Source organism: Azolla caroliniana, unplaced genomic scaffold (genome assembly GCF_043228905.1).
Source record: "Azolla caroliniana isolate FFs.n. ecotype wild unplaced genomic scaffold, voAzoCaro1.0.p SCAF_108, whole genome shotgun sequence".
Lineage (NCBI taxonomy): Eukaryota > Viridiplantae > Streptophyta > Polypodiopsida > Salviniales > Salviniaceae > Azolla > Azolla caroliniana.
Genome location: NW_028230543.1, coordinates 45 through 22,632, shown reverse-complemented (window position 1 = coordinate 22,632; position 22,588 = coordinate 45). Strand labels below are relative to the sequence as shown.

The following is a 22,588-nucleotide window of genomic DNA, read 5'->3' as shown; positions in this document are numbered from 1 at the left end:
CTAAAGTAAGATAATCATGTACAAATTCTCTAAAGGTCTAACCCTATCTAGGAAGTTCTAGAAGCTATAAGCATTTTGGAATTTGTCATTAAATATAGCTCAGCTTGTTTCAAGGAGGAGTGATCGATAACCAAGACCCTTTTCAAGGCCCTTTGCCTTGGTTTATTGACAATCAAAATGTGATTGAGGTTGACCCGTTCCCATGATTCCCGAAGCTTGTCTTCAATTCATTGGTATGACACATTGGTCCCTCCCTATATTTAAAAATAAATTTGACCTAATCCAAAGTAGAAATATACTCGAGGCACTATTTGCAGACATGTAGTTATATATTAAAGACTTGTTGAACACATGCGGGGATGTGGACATCTTTGGATGTATGTGTATGGTTTGATCAACTATGGCGGCTTACATATGGTTCTCACACATATTGGTCAATGTTCATCGGCACATATTGGAGAGAAGAAAAAGAAGTCATATAGCATTACAACACTTTGAGAGGGTTTCCCTATCCTTTTCAATGGCTCTTGGATTTGTACCACAAATAATAGTTCAATTGCTCTTAGGCCGCCACAAACATACATATGGTAATACAATGGTAAAAAACACTACAATGGTGCCATAATTGAGTGGAGCTAATATGTAACATGAACCCTTTGTCTAGAGAAAAATTTCAGCTTGGTTAAATAAACAAAATTGCCACGTTTATACTCTCTTCAACATTTATAGATGTGTTATGACTCGCCTACCATTACATGAAAAAAACCTTCACTACAAATGCCAATGTAGAATGCCAACTACATTTTAAGATGTGCCACCATCCATAATCAATGTTACATACTTTAAATGATAGCCATTGAAGATTTCATAATGTATAAACCACCTAAAAGTAGACGCTCACAAGGACAACTCCATTGTAAAAGTCTAAAGAGAGGATTAGGGGTCAATTTACTTCTTTCTTCTTCTTTTTAGCTTACACTTTCGACAAAATAATTGAGGTATTAAAGTGATATTAGTGCACACATAAATTAATTAGGTCGCCTTGAGTCTTTCTAAAATCTCTATTGATCTAGTTGCCCCTTCACTAGTAATTTTTCTCTTTAACTCTAAGGTTTAGTTCATAATAAAAGTTTCCTCTTTCTTTCTATTGCTTGTTGGGTGTTTTGGTATTATAAAAAACGATGTGGGGTAATCAATAACGCACCATACACGACGGGTATTTATAATATTCCCTTGATATTTGTTTATTTAATCATTTGAAACTTGAACTAGACTCTTATAATAAGAATTCACATGTAGGGTGAAAGGCTATATGACTCTATCACATTCTCAATATTCTTATCATGTTTTTGTTGTTGTTGCCAATAGGGCATATTACAATTGTTTAATGACACTCTATCAATGTTTGCAATTCAACTTAATATTATAACGAATTACTTAATGAACATGTCAAGATTGCAAATCATCAAAGATTTTAGGAAGAAAATGTTTAAATGTAAGTATAGGTCAACCATTTTCACGTGGGGTGCAGTATTCTAGGGAACTTTGGATCAACAAAAGGTTTTTTATTATTATCATAATTCTTTAGTGACTTTACAGGTAAAAAGTTTTCAGGTATACTCTGTTTCAACCTCCATACCGGGAATCAAGTTCTTCTCACGGTGTTATGTTTGGCAAATTGTTTTCTCTTTGGCCCTATGGGTTTTGTAGAAAGCGAGATGTTCCAAACTATACAATGATGAACAAATTCATGTTGTGGATAAGGTTAAGACCTTTTGGGAATTAGTGATACATACAGTAAAGGTGAGTATGATAGTTATAAGGGTTATGGAAATAAAGCTAACCGGAAAAGAAGAAGAATTCGTAGAGTTTGGGCAGTTATTCCTATTTTGTTGGATGCAGGTGATGATGTTAAGTGGAATTACGTTCCACCTCGTTGGTTGTTTTTGCCACCAACACCGTTCTTAGTGTAGACAACATGGAATTTGGTGAAAATGGCGAGAGCTTTGCTGTGGAATTATTTTGAAGCATATTTAGTTATTGTAACTTTTAGAACGATGAATGAAGACGGGGACAGAGGCAAATACAAATTTTCATGATGGTTTGAGGAGTGTGTATATACAGGAAAGTACTGAAAATGGAGAGGATTTTGATGGAAAATGGCAAGATGCTTTGATGTGGAAGTTTTTTTGAAGCAGACTTATTTAATTACAGTTTTTAGAATGATGAGTGAAGATGGTGGCGGAGGTAGAAGCTGTCACAGACACACCAAGCGCGGACTAGGACGGAGCACAGATGATGGGGCTACGAGTGACGATGAACTTGGAGCTAGATGTGACGAGGCTAGGAACTCTAGATGTTGTGAGCGACATGAGGCCATGAAGACAAAAATAAAGATCAAGGAGACAAATATGAGGCTAAACAAGAATACTAGATTGATGTGTCAATGACTGGTGTTGAATCCCTTGAAAGGGACCAAGGAGGTTACAAGTATTTATACATGTTCCGAGATTGAATATCTCTAGAATATACTCAAGAAATATCTCTAGAATATACTCATCTGGAATATGTTGTACAATATTTCTAGAATATACTCATCTGGAATATGTTGTACAATATTTCTAGAATATACTAACGACTAGAATATTCTTATTTTGAAATGTATTATATACTAGACTATAGAATACTAAACCAGTATATATAAATGCATGCTCACATCAAAATGGTTGAGCATGACATCTTGTAGATGTGAGGTTGCAGGTTCAATCCTCCTCATTAACTACGTATTTGATATCATTGTGTCGTGACATTATCCTCCCCTTTACAGACGCCTTTTCGAAAGCGTGGTGTAGGGGTGGATGGGAATTGGAGCACTAATGGGCGTGAGGAACCATATGTTGTCCTCAATGGAGACTAGAACACCAACGAACGTGAGCGACTATGTGCGGTCCTCACCGAACATTGGAACACCGACGGGTGTGAGTGACCATGTACGGTCCTCACCAGAGATTAGAACCTCGACAGGTGTGAGCGACCATGTGTGGCCCTCACTGAAGACTAGAACACCGACAGATGTGAGCGACCATGTGCAGCCCTCATTGGGAACTTGAACGGGCATGAGCGACCATGCAACCCTCATCAGGAACTGGAACACGAATAGGAGTGAGCGACCATGCGGCCCTCACGGAGAACTCGAACACAAATGGGCATGAGTGACCAGGCAACCGTCACCAGCAACATGAACGAGAGTGAGCGACCATGCAGTCCTCACCGAGAACTAGAACACGAACCAAAGTGAGCGACTATGCGACCGTCACTAGGAATTGGAACACGAACGAGCGAAGGAGTGCAAGCGAAGCGGTCAACTTGACTCCCTCTATTATGAGAGGGTAGATAGTCGAGGTTGACCCAAAACACAGCACAAGCGGTAGTGCTAGCGAGAAACTAACTCGATTCCCACCAGGAAAGTGAGCGGTTGTGACCCCCACAATAACTAGAAGGTGAGCAATCGGAATCGGTCCTCGCCAAAGGAAAGTGGCACAAGACTTGAACTAAAATGAAAATGGAGTGCAAGCGAGCAATGATTCGATCCCCACCAAGAAAGTGAGTGGTTGTAACTCCCACCGAAACTAGGAAGGTGAGCGATCGAAAGCAATCCTCGCCAAAATCGTGATGCAAAATGATACCTATAAAAGATAACAAGTACTGTTGATTACGATGAAGGTTGGGCGAAGAGGTGTTGGAAAAGATGATGTCGAAGACTAGGATGTTGATGACGGTAACTCTGGAAGCAAGGACAATGATGATGGTAACTCTAGAAGCAAAGGCGATAACAAAGAGGGGTGATGCTTCCAGTTGGAGTGGTTGTAGATGTGAGGTTGCAGGTTCAATCCTCCTCATTAACTACGTATTTGATATCATTGTGTCGTGACATTAGCAAGGTTTCATGAGGGTTTGAGGAGAGTGGATTCATTCTGGTCTTCTTTTTGTAGGTATAGAACTCGAGCGATGAATGACAAGATAGTTGTAGTGGAAAGTGAAGCCGATTTATTTTGAAAGGATGAGTGAAGATGGTGGCGGAGGCGAAAGCAAGGTTTCATGAGGGTTTGAGGAGAGTGGATTCATTCTGGTTTTTGTAGGTACAGGAATCAGGCGATGAATGGCAAGATGGTTGTAGTGGAAAATGAAGTTGATTTAATTTTGGAAGGATGAGTGAAGATGGTGGTGGAGGTAGAAGCAAGGTTTCATGAGGGTTTCAAGAGAGTGGATTCATTATGGTTTTTGTAGGTACAAGACTCGAGTGATGAATGGCAAGAGGATCTTGATACAAAATGGAGAGATAGTTGATGTGGAAGTTTTTGAAGCAGTCTTATTTACTTTCAGTTTTCAGAATGATGAGTGAAGATGGTGGAAGAGGTAGAAGCAAGGTTTTATGAGGGTGAGGAGAGTGGATTAATTCTGTTTTGTGTATGTACAGGAAATTGTTAAAAATAGAGAGATATAGGACTTTGGCAAGATGGATATTGTGGAAAAGAAAGCTGATTTATTTTTGAAAGGATGAGTGAGGATGTTGTCGAGGGTTGAAGCAAAACATCACGAGTGGATGAGGACAACTAATTTTTTCTTTGTTGTCTATACAGGAATTCCATGGAAAATGGAGAGATGGCTGATGTGGAAATATTTTGAAGCACATTTATTTGTTTTTAGTTTATACAATGATGAGCAAAGATGGTGGCGGAGGCAGAAGCAAATTTGCATGAGGGTTTGAGGAGATTGGATTGAGTAGAGAACCAGTATTTTTATATGGTAGGTTCATCTGGATCATTTGGATATGATGAACTCTTACATGTAGCAGTGATCAAGGAATCATTGTGAAAGAAGATATATCAGTACATGTTGAATACGATGGAATTGATGTTAGTGGCTTTGGCATGGCATCAACATTACTTGGTTTTGTTGATCATACGATCGTCGACAAGGAGTGTGCATGGTGTATCATCGGTGCATGGCTTAGAGAGCATGAGAGAGAGAGAGATTAAACCTTGATAACTTAAATTACTATAGGGATTAAAACTTAAATATAACTAAAACATCTAAAAATATAATGAGAAAGGGAGAGAGGGCTAGTTATTAAGTATTAATTAAAAAGACTAAAACAAATGTTACTAACATGTTCAGAGAGAGAGAGAGAGAGAGATTAAGAGCAAAGTTATTACTAATTATCATTAAGATTGAAAAAGAAATTACATGGGGATATGGTCATGAGCCCTCACTTTAGAATACCACTTCCTAAAATTCAACAACCAAATTTATCAACAGGTAAAAGGAACAGCCATGGGTAGTAATTTTTCTGTTGTCTACGCATGTCTCTTCCTCTCATATCTAGAAAATTCCAATCCATCACCCCACCTTTTCTATTTCCCCTAGGTATATTGATGATGCCTTTGGCATCTGGACTAGTACTAAACCCCAACTTTTTGAATACCTAAATTTCTATAGTAACACTACTCAAAACTCTATCAAACTAACCATACATACTTCTTACACGAAACTACCCTTTTTAGACTTGTGGATTAACTTAGACAATAATAGATTCACTTTTAATTGCTTTCAAAAAACACTTGATACATATCAATACATCCCTTATGCCTCCAATCACCCTCTCCATGTTAAAATAGTTTTGTTTCGAATGAATTAAAAAGATATATGGTTAGAGAAAGCACATCCCTAGGTTATTTAAATATGCAAAAGAAATTCTTTACGAGACTTAGGGCCCGAGGTTATCCCACGCATTTTATTCTAAAGAACTTTGGAAAACACCCTTACTCCCTTAGGCACACTCTCCTCTTCAAAGAAAAAACTAAAAAAATTACCCCACCCACTATCTTTAAACTTAGATATACTCACCAACCCCCACACTAATTATCAAAGAAATGCTCACTAGCCTACACTCTAATATCCAATTACATCCCCAACTACAACATATCCCTAAATCCATTATCTGTTGGACAAAATTCAAAAATCTCCACTCCTTTCTAGTCAAAACTAAAAACATCCTAGACCCCATAAACATATTTTCTCACCCTTCATTTAATCTATCCCCCTTCCTTGTTCCTCTCTCCTTCCCCATTACTACTATTTACTAGTCACACACATCTCCCTTTCCCCCTTCCCCCCCATCATTCCCTTATATTTCACTAAAATCCATATTTCTCTCTCTCTCTCTCTCTCTCTCCCCCTTACTACTATTTTATATCTTCACTCATCCCTTTTCTCTCTCTCTCCCTTTTTTCTCCCTTCCCCCTCCCCTATATCTCTCACTACCTTTTTATACACTCTCTCTTCCCTCTCTTCCCACTTTTCCCTCAAACCTTCTCCCCACCACCTCTTACTAACTTCCTTTTTCTTTTCCTTCCTTTCCCTTCTTATTCCCTTCTTTTATTTTCACCTTCTCACCATCTTATGTTTATGTACTTATAATTACATACCCTATCACTCATTCATTTCCCCTTATCACCCTATCCCACTCACTCATCTATCTTATCACCCTATCAATCTTCCTATCACCAACTCATTTCCCCCTTTATCACCACCCCCCCTATCATCAAGATCTTCCACCTTAAATCCTTTCAGCCCTCCATCTATTTACACTCTTATTACACCCCATTCACTATGATTATACTTTCCCTCTTTCTCTTCCCTTCCCCATTCTCAACATCCTATATAAACCACCTTTTGCACTGATGAGCTCTAAGTGAGCGAAACTAGTTTGCTACATAAGGTCTTTCCTTTCATTTTAATGAAAATTTCTTAAGTTTCTCTCTCTCTCTCTCACCTCTGTGCTTAGAATCTCTTCTTTTCCAATTACATTATCTACCATATCACAAAGTCACCCGCACTCCTTGCTAGAACCGAACGGTTAATAACAAAAAAGGCATCGACATTAATTGGTGATATGGACGTTGGTAGGGCAACAATATTACTTAGGGAGAAGTTTACTGATATTATCTTGTATCTTGCCTTTATCTTTATTAAGAAAGATTGGCTGCACAATATTCATTGTAATGTTGGATTATCTTGTATCTTGCCTTTGGCTACTTTAATCTTAATACTAATGGAGGATAATTTTTATGGAAAAATCTCCCACCCCTCACCTTTTCAAGTTTATCCTCTTGAGTCCTAAGTTCTAACCCTCCCTTCACTTTTTCAATTTATACTCCGACCCCACGCCTCTCCTTTTAGATTCTATCATCCTACCCCTCCCTCACTTCTTAAATTTTATCCTCCCCTCAATTTCTCCCACCCGTCCTTTCATTTGCTTCTTCTTTATTTTCATTCTACCCCTCCTCCTCCTTTTCCTCTAATTTTCACCTTTCCCCAAGTTTTCCTAACTTTGTCCTCCCCAACTTTTTCTTATTTTTCCCTACCCCTCCCATCCCTTAAAATTACTATTTATGCCCTCCCCAATTTTTTGTCCTATTTTATCTTTATCCCTCCCTAGCTTTTATCTCCCCCCTACCCTTCCTCTCTAAAAATAACTTTTCCTCCTACTCCCTTTCTAAAAATCACTTTTTACTTTCTTAGTCTTCCCCCTTTCTCTCTCTTTCTCTAAAAGCCCAAACTCAAACCCAAACCCTAAACCCTAAACCCTAAACTTTTTCTCTAACTCTCACTCTCCCTCTTACATACTCGCACCCACAGATTGTCTACTATCCGCACTCCTCGTTTCCGGTCTAATAAAGCGTACTTCATCCTTTCTATAGAGGCCCATTCAATGGAAAATGGCACCCGCGACGGTTGTGCATCGACACCCATCGAGCATCTGTTTCGTGATGAGTGCCCTCGAAAAACGTTGATTGGAATTTGCGATGGCAACACCGGTTTCTCCTACCCTCCCGACATGCAACACCGACACTCATCACTCGCCCCTTCTATGTCTCCTTTGTTTTATTAGCACAGGACTACATGCAGTAACCGTGCATACCGCCCCCTCCCTCTTTTACTAATGCTCGGAACTACATGTTGTAGCCGGTATATACGCGCAACCATTATCACTCCCCCTCTTTTAAATCTATTTGCTATACCCCTCCCCTCACTCTTTTTAATCTATTTACTCCAATCCTCCCTTTTTTGTTTTTCAAAATTCACTCTACTACCCTTCCCCGTTTCACTTCTAAATCTAACTCTAGCCCTCCTCCCTTAAAACTTCATTTTTCCACCTACCCTCTAATTTTTCACTTTACCCCTCCCTCTTTTACTTCTACATTTTAGTTCCTACCCTCTCTTCCTCTCTTCTAAATTTTACTCTACCCCTCCCGCATTTACTATTTTCAATATACCCCTACCTCCTAATTTCCCCCTCTCCATTTTTTCTTTGTTAAATTCCAACTCTACCTCCCCTATACTTTTCTCTTTTTATACTATACCCCTCCTTCTTTTACTAATTCCCCCTTAGTTAACAATCGGCAACAGTTCGGTTTAGGTTTAGGGTTTTATTAACAGTTCGGTTTGGTTTCAACAGTCAAAAACTGCGGTTTTAACAGTTTAACAGTTTTTTATTCTTTATTTTTAAAAATTTTATAAAAAATTCTAAAAATTGTTTTTAAACAATCTTTTCATTTTTAAACCTTATTCTCACATTTTAGGAACATCTTAAAAAATTTTAAAAACAAAATATTATAAATTTTAAACAATTTAAAATTTGACCTATGTTGAAAAAATAGAAACCGAACCACGAAACCATGGTTTTTACGGTTTAATGGTTTAACAGTTTGAAAATGGTTTAACGGTTCGTGGTTCGGTTCAGGTTTCAAAAATTTTAAATGGTTTGGACCCTCTCGAACCGAACCGAACCATTGCCGATTGTTACCCTTAGTTTCCAAATTTTTCCGACCCCTCCTCCCTTCCTCCAAATCTCACTCTACCCTTCCCTCCTTCACTTTCTTTTTGAATCTACCTCTCTTTTTTATCTAACAATTTTGTTTCTTCCCCTCCCCACTCTCTTTTTTCACGTTACTTATTATTATCATTATTTCTCTTTCAATCTACCCCTCCCTCTGTCACTACCCTTCACCCCTTATTTCTAATTTTCATCTTCTACCCCTCCTCCCTTCTCTCTTAAAAATAGTTTTCTACCCCTCCCCCCTCCTTTCTTCTATATCTCATTCTACCCCTCCCCTTTTTTTCAAATTCTGTTTTATTACCCCTCCCTCCTTTTTCAAGATTTCTACCTACCCCCTCATTCTAATTTTAACTCTACCCTCTCCCCCTACCTCTAAGTTCACTCCCTCCTTAAAACTTAGTTTACTTTATACTCTCTGTTAAGGATTAGGTAATTAATTAAGGAACTCCCCCTCAAGCCGGTGACGAAGGCTTGTAGCATGTGGGTGTAGGTCGACTACTTCCACCCATCGTGGGTTACGAGCCACTTCGGTGGAGCTCTTGGGCTCTTGTCGGTCGCTACTTTTATCACGAAGGCGTAATGATGGGCCATATACTCGTTTTAGCCGAGCCGAGCGACGAGATTCTTCTCTCTAGAAGAGCGTCAAAGTTTTTCGCTCGCCGATGTGAGCGCCTTCTTTACTTCGGGTGTACGCATGATGGGTACACTGAACTCACTATCTAGTGAGGGAGCCGATCCATCTGAATCATTGTCGTCGGGGTGATCAACTTCGTATTCGGGCATCTTACCTTGGGTTCGTACTTGGCCGCGATGTGCTTGGGTTGTGTGGGGGCTCTTGTGGTCCACTAAGCTCAATCGTAATCGGACTTTCATCGAACATGTGTTCGAAATGATCTCCATCTTCTACCTCTTGTTTGGCGCATTCTGGGTCGACCGAAGTTAGAGTCGAAGTTGCCTCTGGTACGTACCACAATGCGGACTCGTCGAAGACTACGTCTCGACTTACCCAAACCGCTCGGGTAGAAGGGTTGAAACACTTGTACGCCTTCTTCTCGGACGAGTATCCTATGAGGATACATTCCTCCAACTTCGCGTCGGGCTTCTATCGTTGTTCGTTCGGGATGCGTACATTCGCAATGCTTCTGAACACCTTGAGGTGCGACAGGATCGACTTCCTTCCGATGAGGAGCTCGTATAGAGTTAGCTCATGGACTCCATTGGTGGTGCACTAGTTCATGAGATAGACGGCTGTGGATGCCGCTTCGGCCCAATAGAAATTCGGCATGTGCTTCTCATACATCATGGCGCGTGCTACCTTGAGTATTTGCCGATTTTTCCTTTCGGCAACTCCATTTTGTTGGGGTGTGTGTCGGCATGAGAATTGTCTCCGAATGCCTTCACTTTGGAGGTAGGAGGTGAACTCGTCGGAGAAGTACTCCTTTCCTCCATCAGATCGTAGGTATCGAATGTGACGACCGGTTTCTTTTTCGACTTGCCCCTTGAGCTTTTGGAAGTGGGAGAACACTTCACTCTCCTTCTTCATCGGGTAGATCCACGCGTAGTGCGAGTAGTCGTTGATGAAGGTTACGTAGTATCAGGATCCGCCGATCGTCGGCGTTTGAGTTGGTCCCCATACATCTGAGTGTATTATGTCGAGGAGGCCTTTGCTTGCGGAGCTCTCCTTCGGGAATGGGGGTCGATGTTGTTTGCCGAGTTGACACGCTTCGCAGACTCGGTCGACTCGAATGTCAGAAGTCCGATGACGACTCCCTTTGTTTGCATAGCTCGAAGCTATTGGAGGTTGATGTGGCCGATTCTTTTGTGCCACAACTCGATGTTCGTCTCGTTTTTGAGACCTTTAGCGTACATTGCCAATTTCACCTCGTTCGAATCGAGGATGAACATTCAGTCGTCTCTCCGCCCCTTCGCTATGAGTCGGTCATCTTTCTCAATGAAACAACCTTCGTTGTTGAAGCGGGCTTGCATGCCTTGCTCCACGATTTGGCCGACCGAGACCAAATTCTTCGTTATTGTGGGCCCTTGCAAGACATTCTTTATGCAAGTTTGCTCACCTTCTTTCCCGAATGGGACATTGCCGATGTGCCGAATGGGGTGCGTGGTGTCATCTCCCGTCTCTATGAAGTTGGGTCGATCCGGCGTTCATAAATCACAAAACCACTTTTCGTGAGATGTCATGTGATGTGAGGCACCGGAATCGACGAACCACACATCTTCTGAGTTGTAGGCGCTTGCGGAGTTGGAGGCCGTCATAGAGTTCACTCTATGCCTCATTACGAATAGTCCGCCATAATCATCGTATTCGGAGTTGTTGGCGTAGTTTGTGAGTTGTCGGCTTGTCGACGCCGACTCGCTTCTTTTCTTCAGACACTCCGCCTCATAGTGGCCGATTTTGCCGCAATAATTGCAAGTTGCGGGCCTCGTTTGCCGACTTTGTTCGGCTTGGAAGTTCCCCCTTCTTTCGAAGGTTCCTCGATAGCTTCCTCTTCTACCGCCACGACCTCTTCCACAACCACTGTCTGAATTCGAGAAGAACATTTTTCCTTCCGGTGCCTTGCTTTTGGTTTGGACGTGGTTTTCTTCGACCAATAACATGGATTGGAGGTCGAAGAATGAAGGAGGGTTATCTCTCGCCAAGATTGTTGTCCATAGTGGATCAAATTGTTGTGCGAGGCCGCCCAAGCATACTTGAACCATCTCGTCTTCGTCGAGGTTTATGTTGATGGAGCCAAGCGAGTCACAAATGCTCTTGATTTTGGCGGTGTAGTCCGACACGGACATGTCTTTTTGCCGAATGTTATTCAACTCTTGCCGGAGTTGAAGTTTGTGGGCGGTCGTGTTAGTGGCGAACATTTTCTTTAAGTTCTCCCACGCCTCTTTAGGCGTCTTGGCGTCTCGAATGTGGCTAAGCATATGGTCGTGGACACATGTTGCCAACCAATTGATTACCCGACTCGCTCCTTGCTCCCACGTTGGGTAGTTGGCGTTTGTGTTATCGGGCTTGTTCTCGAGTACGTCGTTAATGTAGCTCCAATACCCTTGGCCGACGAGGTATTGGGTCATCTTGTACTCCCAAGATGAATAATTGCTCTAGTCTAGTTTTTCACTAGGGAACGAGCTACCCATTTGTGTGTTCATTTTGTTGTTGTGTCTTCCTTTTTGGCTCTTCTTCCTTTCGTCTCGTAGATGTGCTATGTGGCAGCACTACGGTAGCGGATGGCCGAAATTTGTTGTTGGCGTTTCGAACACACAATCACGGAGTGTGGGTGGGCTTAGGGGATATGCTAAACCACACGCTTTGATACCATGTTAAGGATTAGGTAATTAATTAAAGAATAATTATTACCTAATTATGTGATTAAGTTAAGCGATTACGTAGCGGAAGATTAAGTGATATGTGCATGTATGTGTGCGTGAGAGGAAGAGAGAGAGAAGTACACTTATGAACTCAAAACAAAATGGGGGATGATAAAGTATATTAAAAGGTAAATATCATCAACTATCATCAAATACAAAAATACCTTCAATGAGGTATATATAGGTTTTATGTGCAAGGGTGCACATGTGCTAGGAGAATATAGGTACAACGTGTAAGTCATATATTAAATGAGCATGGAGTGGTGGATCTACAATGTATCCCACTCGAGTACAAAATCCTATTTAAGGATTTATGGTCAACACACTAACTAGATTCTATCTAGGTAACTACTAAGTTACATGTGTTGACTAACTACTAAACTAAGTTGAGCTTGATCTCTCAACACTCTCCTACCTCTCTTCTAAAATATATTTTACTTTACTCCTCCAACTTTTCACCATTTATCCCTCTACCCATACCTCCTAATTCTCACTCCTCTCTCTCTCTCTCTCTCTCTCTCTTCACTTTAACAAATTTCTCTCTATACCACTCCCTCTCTCTTTTTCTAATTCCACTCTACCCCTACCTCTTTCACTAATGTCACTCTACCCCTCCCCTTTCTCTAAAATTTTAATTCATACCCTCCCCCCACTTCTTATTTCTGACCCCCTCCCCCCCCTTTTTTTTAAAGTTTTACCCCTCTTCCCTCATTTCTAAATTCATGCTTTCTAGCCACCTACCTCTTTTTCTCCAAGATCCCCATCATATCTCTTAGCCCCAACTACTACCCATAACCCCCCACTAACTCCACATCAAACATTTAACCTAAACATCGTGATCAACAAACCCTAAAACCTAAACCAAAACCCAAACCCAAAATCCTAAACCCTAAACCTTTTCTCTAACTCTCACTGTCCCTCTTAGATACTCGCACCTACTTATTGTCTACTATCAGCACTCCTTGTTTGGACCTCACGATCTAATAAAGCATGCATGCATGCATACACACATGATAGATAGATACATAGACATTAAAGACTTGTTGAACACATGCGGGGATGTGGACATCTTTGGATGCATGTGTGTATGGTTTCATTGGCTATGGTGAAGATGAAGGAGAAGAAGAGGCGGCTTACATATTTGGATATACATGTGCTTCTCCTTGGTCAACGTTTATCGACATATATATATATATATATTTCTCTATTATGTAAATCCAGGACTTCCACCATGATTGTATGTCCCCGCAACATTGTGAACGACATACCTTGATTTCTATCATAGTCATAAACTATCTGGCCATTTCGGTTCTATAAAATTCTCCAATGGATATGTTGCAACAATCAATATCAATGTTCCTCTAATCATGCCCCACGTGTTGGGGTTTACTTGCAATCCACGTGCGGATCATTGACACCAACAAATACATATTAGTGATCACAGGGTACCTGATGCGTTGGTGTGAGGCCGTCGCTTTACGTTATTCAACAACAAGTACAGAAGCAAGTGCAATATTGCGATGCGTCATTCCCCCCATGGGTGTCCACAACAACTCCTTTTGGATTAGGGATCTTAATTTCAAAGTGAAGTTACCAAAATAGTTGCACAAAGTTTAGGGATCAAGCAGTTATTTACCTCACTGTGCCATCCTCAAACCAATGGGCTCACAGAAAGGATGAATTACAAAATTGTCAAACAAGTGATACCAACTTACGTTGATCTGCTTCACCAATCGTGGGATCAAGTACTCCCATTCACGGTACATGCTTACAACACCTCGGTTCAAGAATAAACCAGGGTGAGTCCATTCCAAGCATTATACAGTAGGGATCCGTGACTTTTGCCAGACCCACAGTCTGTCAAGATAGACACTAATCACACCGATGCAACATGGTGGTTATACTTGCAATCATAGTATGATCATACGTACCATACATGCATTCACATTCGAGAATGTTTCAATCATTCGAGTATGGTAAACACCCTCGAAGTATAGAATATCATACTTTTGTATTCATTATTTATTATAAGGTAGTTTTCTTTTTAAGGTAAAAAGTGTAAAAAAAAACCATAAGAATGTTTTGATAACATACACATTTGTTTGCATTCGTATTAAAAATAATGTTTGCCAATACATTCGAGTATATTACATACTATGCTTGCAATCCAATGTTCTTGTCCTCTAACGGGCACAACAACATCAGAAGAAGCATTTTGACGCCACACATTAGCCAAGTGAGTTTGACATCGGGGAACCAGGTTAGGGTTTATTACCCTATCCACCGCGTAGGACTTTGTGAGTTTTTTATGCATCGATGACTTGGTCCATATCAGGTGATGCACCGCATCGGGGCTAACACCTATCGGCTATGATGAATGGATACAACATCCGAGACTGTTGCACACATTTCACCAATAAAATAGATACTTGAATCAGTTGCGTTGGTCCCTCCACCGAACACAAGCAATGAAGTAGCAGAGTCAACGAACAGTCCGACGAACCACGCAATGGCAAAACAATAGGAATAAGCAGAGTCCAAAACCTTGATTTTCATTTTAGAAAGGGAACAATAAAAATTCTAACCTTTTCTTGTTAAATTTCTTAAGTGTCTTGACAATTATCCAACGTTAAGACACATTTTAAATTTGGGCTGTCAATTGTGAAACGCCTAATACCTTAGCTTTCAATTTCTAAAGGGGGGAGGTGTCAAGTGATGGGACCAAAACAAGATGGTTCGGTCCCAAGTCGAATCAATGCACATCAAGAAGAGACAAATGAGTAGTTAAGGCTCGAACCAATAATGTAACCTGAACGACCATAAAGAGTGTAAATAAGCCTAATTGCTAATGGAAGTCATCAGAATTTCGTTCTAAACGTGTACGTCACAATATATATATATATATAAAGACTTGTTGAACACATGCGTGTTTGTATGGTTTGATAGGCAATGGTAATGGAGTAAATGAGGCGGCTTAAATTTTTGGATATACATATGCTTCTCATTTGTCCACGTTCATCGACATATATTGGCGAGAAGGAGAAGGAGAACTAACTCTAGCATTGGCCAAATATGGCTATGGTGAGCTTCACCTCCACCATCCCTGTAGAGTTCATTGTTGGGGTTACTCTGTCTCTACTACTCCTCATAGTAGCACTACAGCAGCTATGGAGACCATCAAGCAAGAAAAATAAGAATCTGATGCAGAAAGAGAAGAAACTTCCCTTACCTCCGGGTCGTTTCGGCCTTCCATTTGTCGGCGAAAGCCTAGAGTGTATCCAAGACCTAAGGAATGGGATCCCGTGGAAATTCATCGATGACCGCATCTCAGCCTATGGAGAGACCTTCAAGACGAGCCTAATAGCTTGTCCAACAATAGTCCTCGCTAGCCCGTCGGGTAACAAGGTAGCCTTCTCTAACCGCTACTCCATGTGGCCCATTAACGTTGTCTCTGTTCTCGGCAATGAATCCCTCCTGGGGTGTGTCGGACATCGTGCCACTCGCATACGCAATGCGCTCATGCTGTTCTTGCGGCCCGAATCCTTGCAAAGATACATGAGCCGCGCCGATCGCATTGCGCTCGCATTCATAAGAGATCACCTTGAAGGCCAATCTAAGGTTGCTCTCTTCCCCCTTATGAAGAAGCTCATGTTCTCCATAGCTTGCGAGGTTTTCATTGGTAGAGGGGACAGAGAAGATCAAGATATGCTCCATGGTCTCTTCGACACTATGGTGAAAGGCTTCGTTCAGCTGCCAATCAACATCCCAGGAACAGCATATAGTAAAGCACACGCAGCTTCTGATGCGATACGAAAGCGGTTGCAGGTATGGATCGAGGAGAGAAGGAGGGATATGGATGCTGGCTTGGTCACTGGACAAGAAGACATCCTCTCTGGCTTTCTGGACTATAGGGATGAGCAGGGAGAACCATTTTGCGATAAGGCCATCAAGGACAACATCCTCACGTTGCTCTTTGCAGGCCATGATACCAGCACTTCTGTAACCACAATGACCTGCAAATATCTTGCATCTAATCCCCACATTATGGATGAAGTTTACAGAGGTAGGTTTTGTTTGTTGGCCTTCACCGCCCCAATCATTCTCAATTCTTGGTCACAGCGCACATAAGAAGAGTCTTTAATAATGATATTTGTATGTGTATTTTGGTGGTGATTACTCAGAGAACAAGGAGATCGCTGCAAGCAAGGCCCCCGGTGAGCTGTTGAATTGGGGAGATACACAGAAGATGAAGCTTTCATGGAGGGTAGTGCAGGAATCGATGAGGCTGCTGCCAGCAGTGCAGGGGTCATTCAGAGTGGCACAAGAGGAAGACATGAGCTTCGATGGCTTCAGAATCCCCAAATCATGGAAGGTGAGAGAGAGAGAGAGAGAGAATGGCATAGAATCAATGACAAACTTCCAGCATAGAAGCTAGACTAATCCATCACTCATGCATTGTTTGTTATTTTTCTCTGCACACAGATATATTGGTCCGTGTACTCCACCCATCGCAACCCCAAGTATTTCCGGGCGCCCGAGAAGTTCGATCCATCACGCTTCGAAGGAGCGGGCCCGGCTCCATTCACATTTGTCCCATTCGGTGGCGGCCCGAGGATGTGTCCGGGCAACGAGTTCGCACGCATGGAGATTCTGGCGATCCTCCATCGCTTGGTCACCCGGTTCTCGTGGACCCTCGAGGATCCCAACGAACTCATATCAATGGACCCTTTGCCTTTCCCTGTCAAGGGGCTTCCTATCTTGTTGATACCACGCATTCTTTGATTCAATTCCCTATGACCGCGCAATCACTCGAAAATCGCAACAATAAAAGTAGCTTCAGGGTGTTCGGACTTGAGAGTATGTTATCTCGACGTTTATTTGTCGAGAGAATAATCCATTGTTTATATTCAATTTTAGTTTATTTGCAAAATAAGCGGGGGTTATGGAAATTCTATAGTATGAACCATATGTACCATATGTGCATTCACACTCGAGTATGTTTCGATAGTTCGAGTATGGTAAACACCCTCCAAGTATGGTAAATACCATACTTTTGTATTCATTATTTACTATAAGGTAAAACGTTTTTATAAGCTTTTGACGATTGAGCTAAGTCTTTTGTTATATCTAACTTCGTCTTGTGTCATTACCTTCTTTTCGTATTTCTACCTTTCCTTCAATCCTTCGTATTGTAATTTAGTTTATCCTATTCCTTCATGTCCGCTCCCACATCACGACGATGTGTGCAAAGAGTGGACCAAATTGACTTGAATGTGGTAGAATACGACACAATTAATCAAAATGTGATACTTTTGACTCCCACATGTTTTTAATCTCAATCATGTTATAATATACATATAAATATTAGTCAAAATGCCAGACCTCAAATTTGCTTGAACACGAAAACAATGTGAAGTATATCATTGTTAAAACTTATGGAGGGTGTTTTGTCAATTATTCAGTTGAACAAATGTACATCCCTCTAAGGTTTGCCAAATTCCGAAGCATATAAATAAATGTATGGGTACAATTTGGGTGGTTATGAATGCCAAAGCTACATTATGGTCAAAAATCAGATCATGTAATGTGAAGGTGAAGGAGGATGTTGGAAGCTCGTTCAAATGGAAGGGTAGGAGGTCGATCGATGTGACTTTGTTGGGACCCTCAAGGATCCACGAGAAATGAGTGACCAAGCAATTGATGAGTGCCAAAATTTCTAAACGGACAAACATGAATGGAGTGGGGCTTGCTCCTTCAAAGCACAATGGATCGAATATTTGTTGATGAAGGGAAGGCCAGAACAAGAAGGAGATAAGAGAAGTTGTTTGTCTTGATGGCTCTTATTCTTCTTGCTTGAAGGATGACAATATCAATGTGCATTCGTTGCCAATTATCGAGAAGATGGTTGTCATTTTGGGCTAATGCATTAACCTAATGGGTATCTTTGAGTTTGATCACTGCGAGGGATGAGGTTTGCAGGGACCCTTTTGTGGTGAGGCACGTGAGAAGTCGGTGTCAACAACTCTTGAGCATATCTATCAATATTTCCTTTTCTTCCTAATCAAACTCTCTAATCATGTGCCTCTCCTCTTATCAGTAACGAAAAATTAACACAAACAATGAAAGAGTTAAGTTAGTGGAAGATGCTTACTCACCAAACATAAGAAGAGGACAAAATATCAAACAAAAAGTTTGATCAACAATATCTCGACCAATCATACTTACAATACAAGAATGGAGCTTAAGTATTTAAAGTAAAGACTTAGGGCTTAATCTTGGATGTGAAAAGCGTAAGATAAGGTTTAGGATTAGAGAGAGAGATAGATACATTTTATTAACATCTTTAGAGGTCAAATATGATCTATGAGACAAAAAATATAACACTTTCATGTGCTACATGTGAAAGTGAGTAGTGAGTAGTGACTCTCGATTATCAAGAACTTTACCAATGAATGTTGAGATGAAGAGTGCATATTGTGATTGTGCAAGGAATTCGTTCAAGCATTTGGTGTGGTCACAAATATGCAGAAAGCATACTCAAATGTTACAATCAATTAATGTAGAAATGTGTATCCTAATGGTAACACCTTGGTGCTATGTGTGTAACGTTATGGTTTCACGCCTTACACATGACACTTGCAATACAATTTGAATTTATTTTCATGACTCTATAAGCTTGAGAGATAAAAGGGAAAAGGAGAGGAAATGTGGAGACCTTTGGATAGTTCACATTTCAAATATATGGTTTGGCTATGGTGAGGAAGAAAGATCCTTGATATTTTTTACTTAACTACTAGTTATGTTGGTTTGGCAAGGTCTAAGCTTCAATTTCTCTAAAGTAAAATAATCATGTACAAAAAGATGGAGGATGCTCGGCCATTCCTTTGGTAAAGCATAAAGTAACCTCTAATTTGCGTATTTGGGGCATGTTTAGAATGTTGCCTATCTAGGAAGTTCTAGAAGCTATAAGCATTTTGGAATTTGTCATTAAATATAGCTCGGCTTGTTTCAAGGAGGAGTGATCGATAACCAAGACCCTTTTCGAGGCCCTTTGCCTTGGTTTATTGACAATCAAGATGAGATCGAGGTTGACCCATTCCCATGATTCCCGATGCTTGTCTTCAATTAATTGGTATGACACATTGGTCCCTCCCTATATTTATAAAAAGGTTCGACCCGATCCCAAGTAGAAATATACTCAAGGCACTATTTGCAGACATGCAGATATATATATTAAAGACTTGTTGAACACATAGAGATATATATTAAAGACTTGTTGAACACATGCGGGGATGGGGACATCTTTCGATGCATGTGTGTATGGTTTGATCGGCTATGGCGGCTTACATTTTTGGATATACATATGGTTCTCAAACATATTGGTGAACGTTCATTGGCACATAATTGGAGGGAAGAAAAAGAAGTCATCTAGCATTACAACACTTTCCGTATGGGTAGTAAAGAAGTTGTGAAGATAACCAAAGGGTTGTATTACCATCTTTGTTTTAATAACAAACATAGATCTTTACTAAAAAAAACAGGAAAAGAAAAAAGAGAACTACCACTAGCATTGGTGCAGCATGGCTATGGTGAGCTTCACCTCCACCATTCCTGTAGAGCTCATTGTTGGGATTACTCTGTCTCTATTACTCTTCATAGCAGTGGTATAGGAGCTATGGAGACCTTCAAGCGATAAGAATAAGAGCTGGGAAGAGATGAAACTTCCCTTACCTCGGGGCCGTCTTTAGCCTTCCCTTCATCGGGGCGAAACCCTGGAGTTGCTCTTTGCTCTTCATCTGCAGCCACTATGACCTGCAAATATATTGCATCTAATCCCCACATTATGGAGGAGGTTTGTTTTGTTGCTCCCCAATCACTAGTCAATTTCACACATACTGACATGTAGAAAAATCATTCACTTAATTGGTTTCCGAAGTCATATTTCACCTCTCGAAACATGATAGTAAAACTTTCTCTTCTCTTATTAAAACCACAATTATATAGCTAAGTGCTTGTGACAAACACTACAATGGTGACATAATCGAGTGGTGCTAATATGCGACATGAACACTTTGTCAAGAGAACAATTTCACCTTGGTTAAATAAACAAAATTGCCATGTCTATACTCCCTATCAACTTTCATAGATTGCTATAGCTTGCTTGCCATTAAATGAAAACTTTCACTACAAATGCCAATGTAGAATGCCAACTACATTTTAAGATGTGCCACCATCGATAATCAATGTTAATTACTTTAAATGATGGCCATTGAAGATTTCATCATGTATAAACCACCTAAAAGCGTAAAAGAGAGGATTAGGGGTCGGTTTATTTCTTTCTTCTTCTGTTTAGCTTACACACTTGACAAGATAATCGAGGAGTTCAAGTGATATTAGTGCACAAATAAGCTCACCTTCTTAAATTAATAAATTAATTAGATCACCGTGAGTCTTTTTAAAATATCAGTTGATCTAGTTTCCCGTTCACTAATAACTTTTCCTTTTAACTAAGGTCTAGGTCATGAAAAAAGTTTCGTGTTTCTATTGCTTGATTGGGTGTTTTGGTATTATGAAAAACGATGTGGGGTAATCAATAATGCTCCATACAAGAGGGGTATTTATAATATTCCCTCGATATTTGTTTATTTAATCATTTGAAACATGAACTAGACGCTTATAATAAGAATTCTCATGTAGGGTGAAAGGTTATACGACCGTCACATTCTCAATATTCTTATCATGTTTTTGTTGTTGTTGCCAAATTGCATATTACAATTGTTTAATGACCCTCTATCAATGTTTGCAATTCAACTTAATATTATAATGAATTACTTAATGAACATGTCATAGGAACATCAATAATGTCAAGATTTCAATTCATTGAAGCATTTAGAAAGAAAATGTTCAAACATATTAAACTTAAATCATGATCATATATATTAAAGTTCTTCTTCTTAATGGCTCACTTGGATAATCTACATATATACTACCAATTGAGAGTGGGATTTCAAAAACCCATCATATATCTTTTAAGATCATTTTGATAGTCTTATGTAGGGAACACCATTATCCTATTCTAGATGTTATTCGTAAAACGTGAATGGAACAACGAAAAAGTGCACTTCTGATGATTGTGGTGGAAAGTAAACTTTTGAAGATATTATATATATTCATAAAGCACCTCAAAGGTTATATGGCATCTCATCAACTTTAGGCGAATTGAGGTTTGCTTGTTCAATAAGTAGAGAAATTAATTTTGGAAATCTAGAGATTGAAAAACTATCCTTTAACATTGTGATTAATGCATTCTCTATATCCACTAATTTGAATGGCAAAGCAAGTATGCCTACATATATCTACTATAGTACTATGTATGGAACCCAAGCAAACCTTGGTTTCTAGTGAGTGATTTTTAAGCTGTATTTTTATGACCAAATTGTTAGCAAGAGGGCATGATTTCAAACCACAAAAACAAAGATTTTTTATAGTTCAAACCCATTCCTAGAGACTTCAACTTTCAAATTGTTGGGGATGTCTAAAGTGTCTTATGTAATATATGTCAATGCTTTCAAAAATTGCTTTGGTGGATGTTTTGTTATGTCTAAAATGATATATCACAAACTCAACTAATTCAATGCTGCTATTTCTTATGTAGCATATGTATTGGCAATCACATTAAAACCGAACCCCATACTTGACTATGATAACCCTATATCCTTTCAAAGCATTCTCATGTTACATATATTTCAGTGGCACAACCGTTGGCATTGCCATGAACCAAGAGAAAGGGTTTAGAGTTTACTTCATCATATCTTGAATTATGTTATGTCTACTTGTGTTGTGATTCTTGGATTCTCATTGGTAGTGGTGATGATTCATGATGATAAGAAGTTTCATGGAACCCAATGCGTTGAATTCCTAAACACAGGTACTTTGTGGCAAGACCACTCTCGCTAATGTTAGCTCTTAATCCTTACTAATAATATAAACATATAATTGCAATGAACAACATTATTGTTGTATTAGTATATTAATAGTAATCACGATGTTGAACTCTACTTGTGTTGTGACTCTTAGATTCTCATTGGTAGTGGTGATGGTTCATGATGATAAGAAGTTTCATGGAACCCAATGCGTTGAATTCCTAAGCGCGGGTACTTTGTGGCAGGATCACTCTCGCTAATGTTAGATCTTAATCCTTACTAATAATATAAACACCTAATTGCAATGACCACCATTATTGTTGTATTAGTATATGAATAGTAATCACGATGTTGAACAAGTGTGTATACAAGAGAGAGATCTAGAAAG

The 22,588-nt window shown here is 39.9% G+C and overlaps 1 protein-coding gene across 3 annotated transcripts in view; it reads left to right on the top strand.

Moving 5' to 3' along the window:
- The window catches only part of LOC147849241 (cytochrome P450 716B2-like), a 40,100-nt gene extending 23,024 nt beyond the window's left edge, over positions 1–17,076 (top strand). For 2 of the 3 annotated variants that reach the window (XM_087337738.1, XM_087337737.1), the window contains exons 2-4: positions 16,155–16,340; positions 16,459–16,649; positions 16,760–17,076. In XM_087337738.1, the coding sequence (XP_087193864.1) occupies positions 16,155–16,340; positions 16,459–16,649; positions 16,760–17,059 (677 nt within the window). In that variant the 3' untranslated portion in view covers positions 17,060–17,076. Of the gene's footprint in view, positions 1–15,319; positions 16,341–16,458; positions 16,650–16,759 lie in introns of those variants that run through there. The other variant, XM_087337735.1, reaches the window with a different exon arrangement.
- The last annotated feature ends 5,512 nt before the right edge of the window (positions 17,077–22,588 follow it).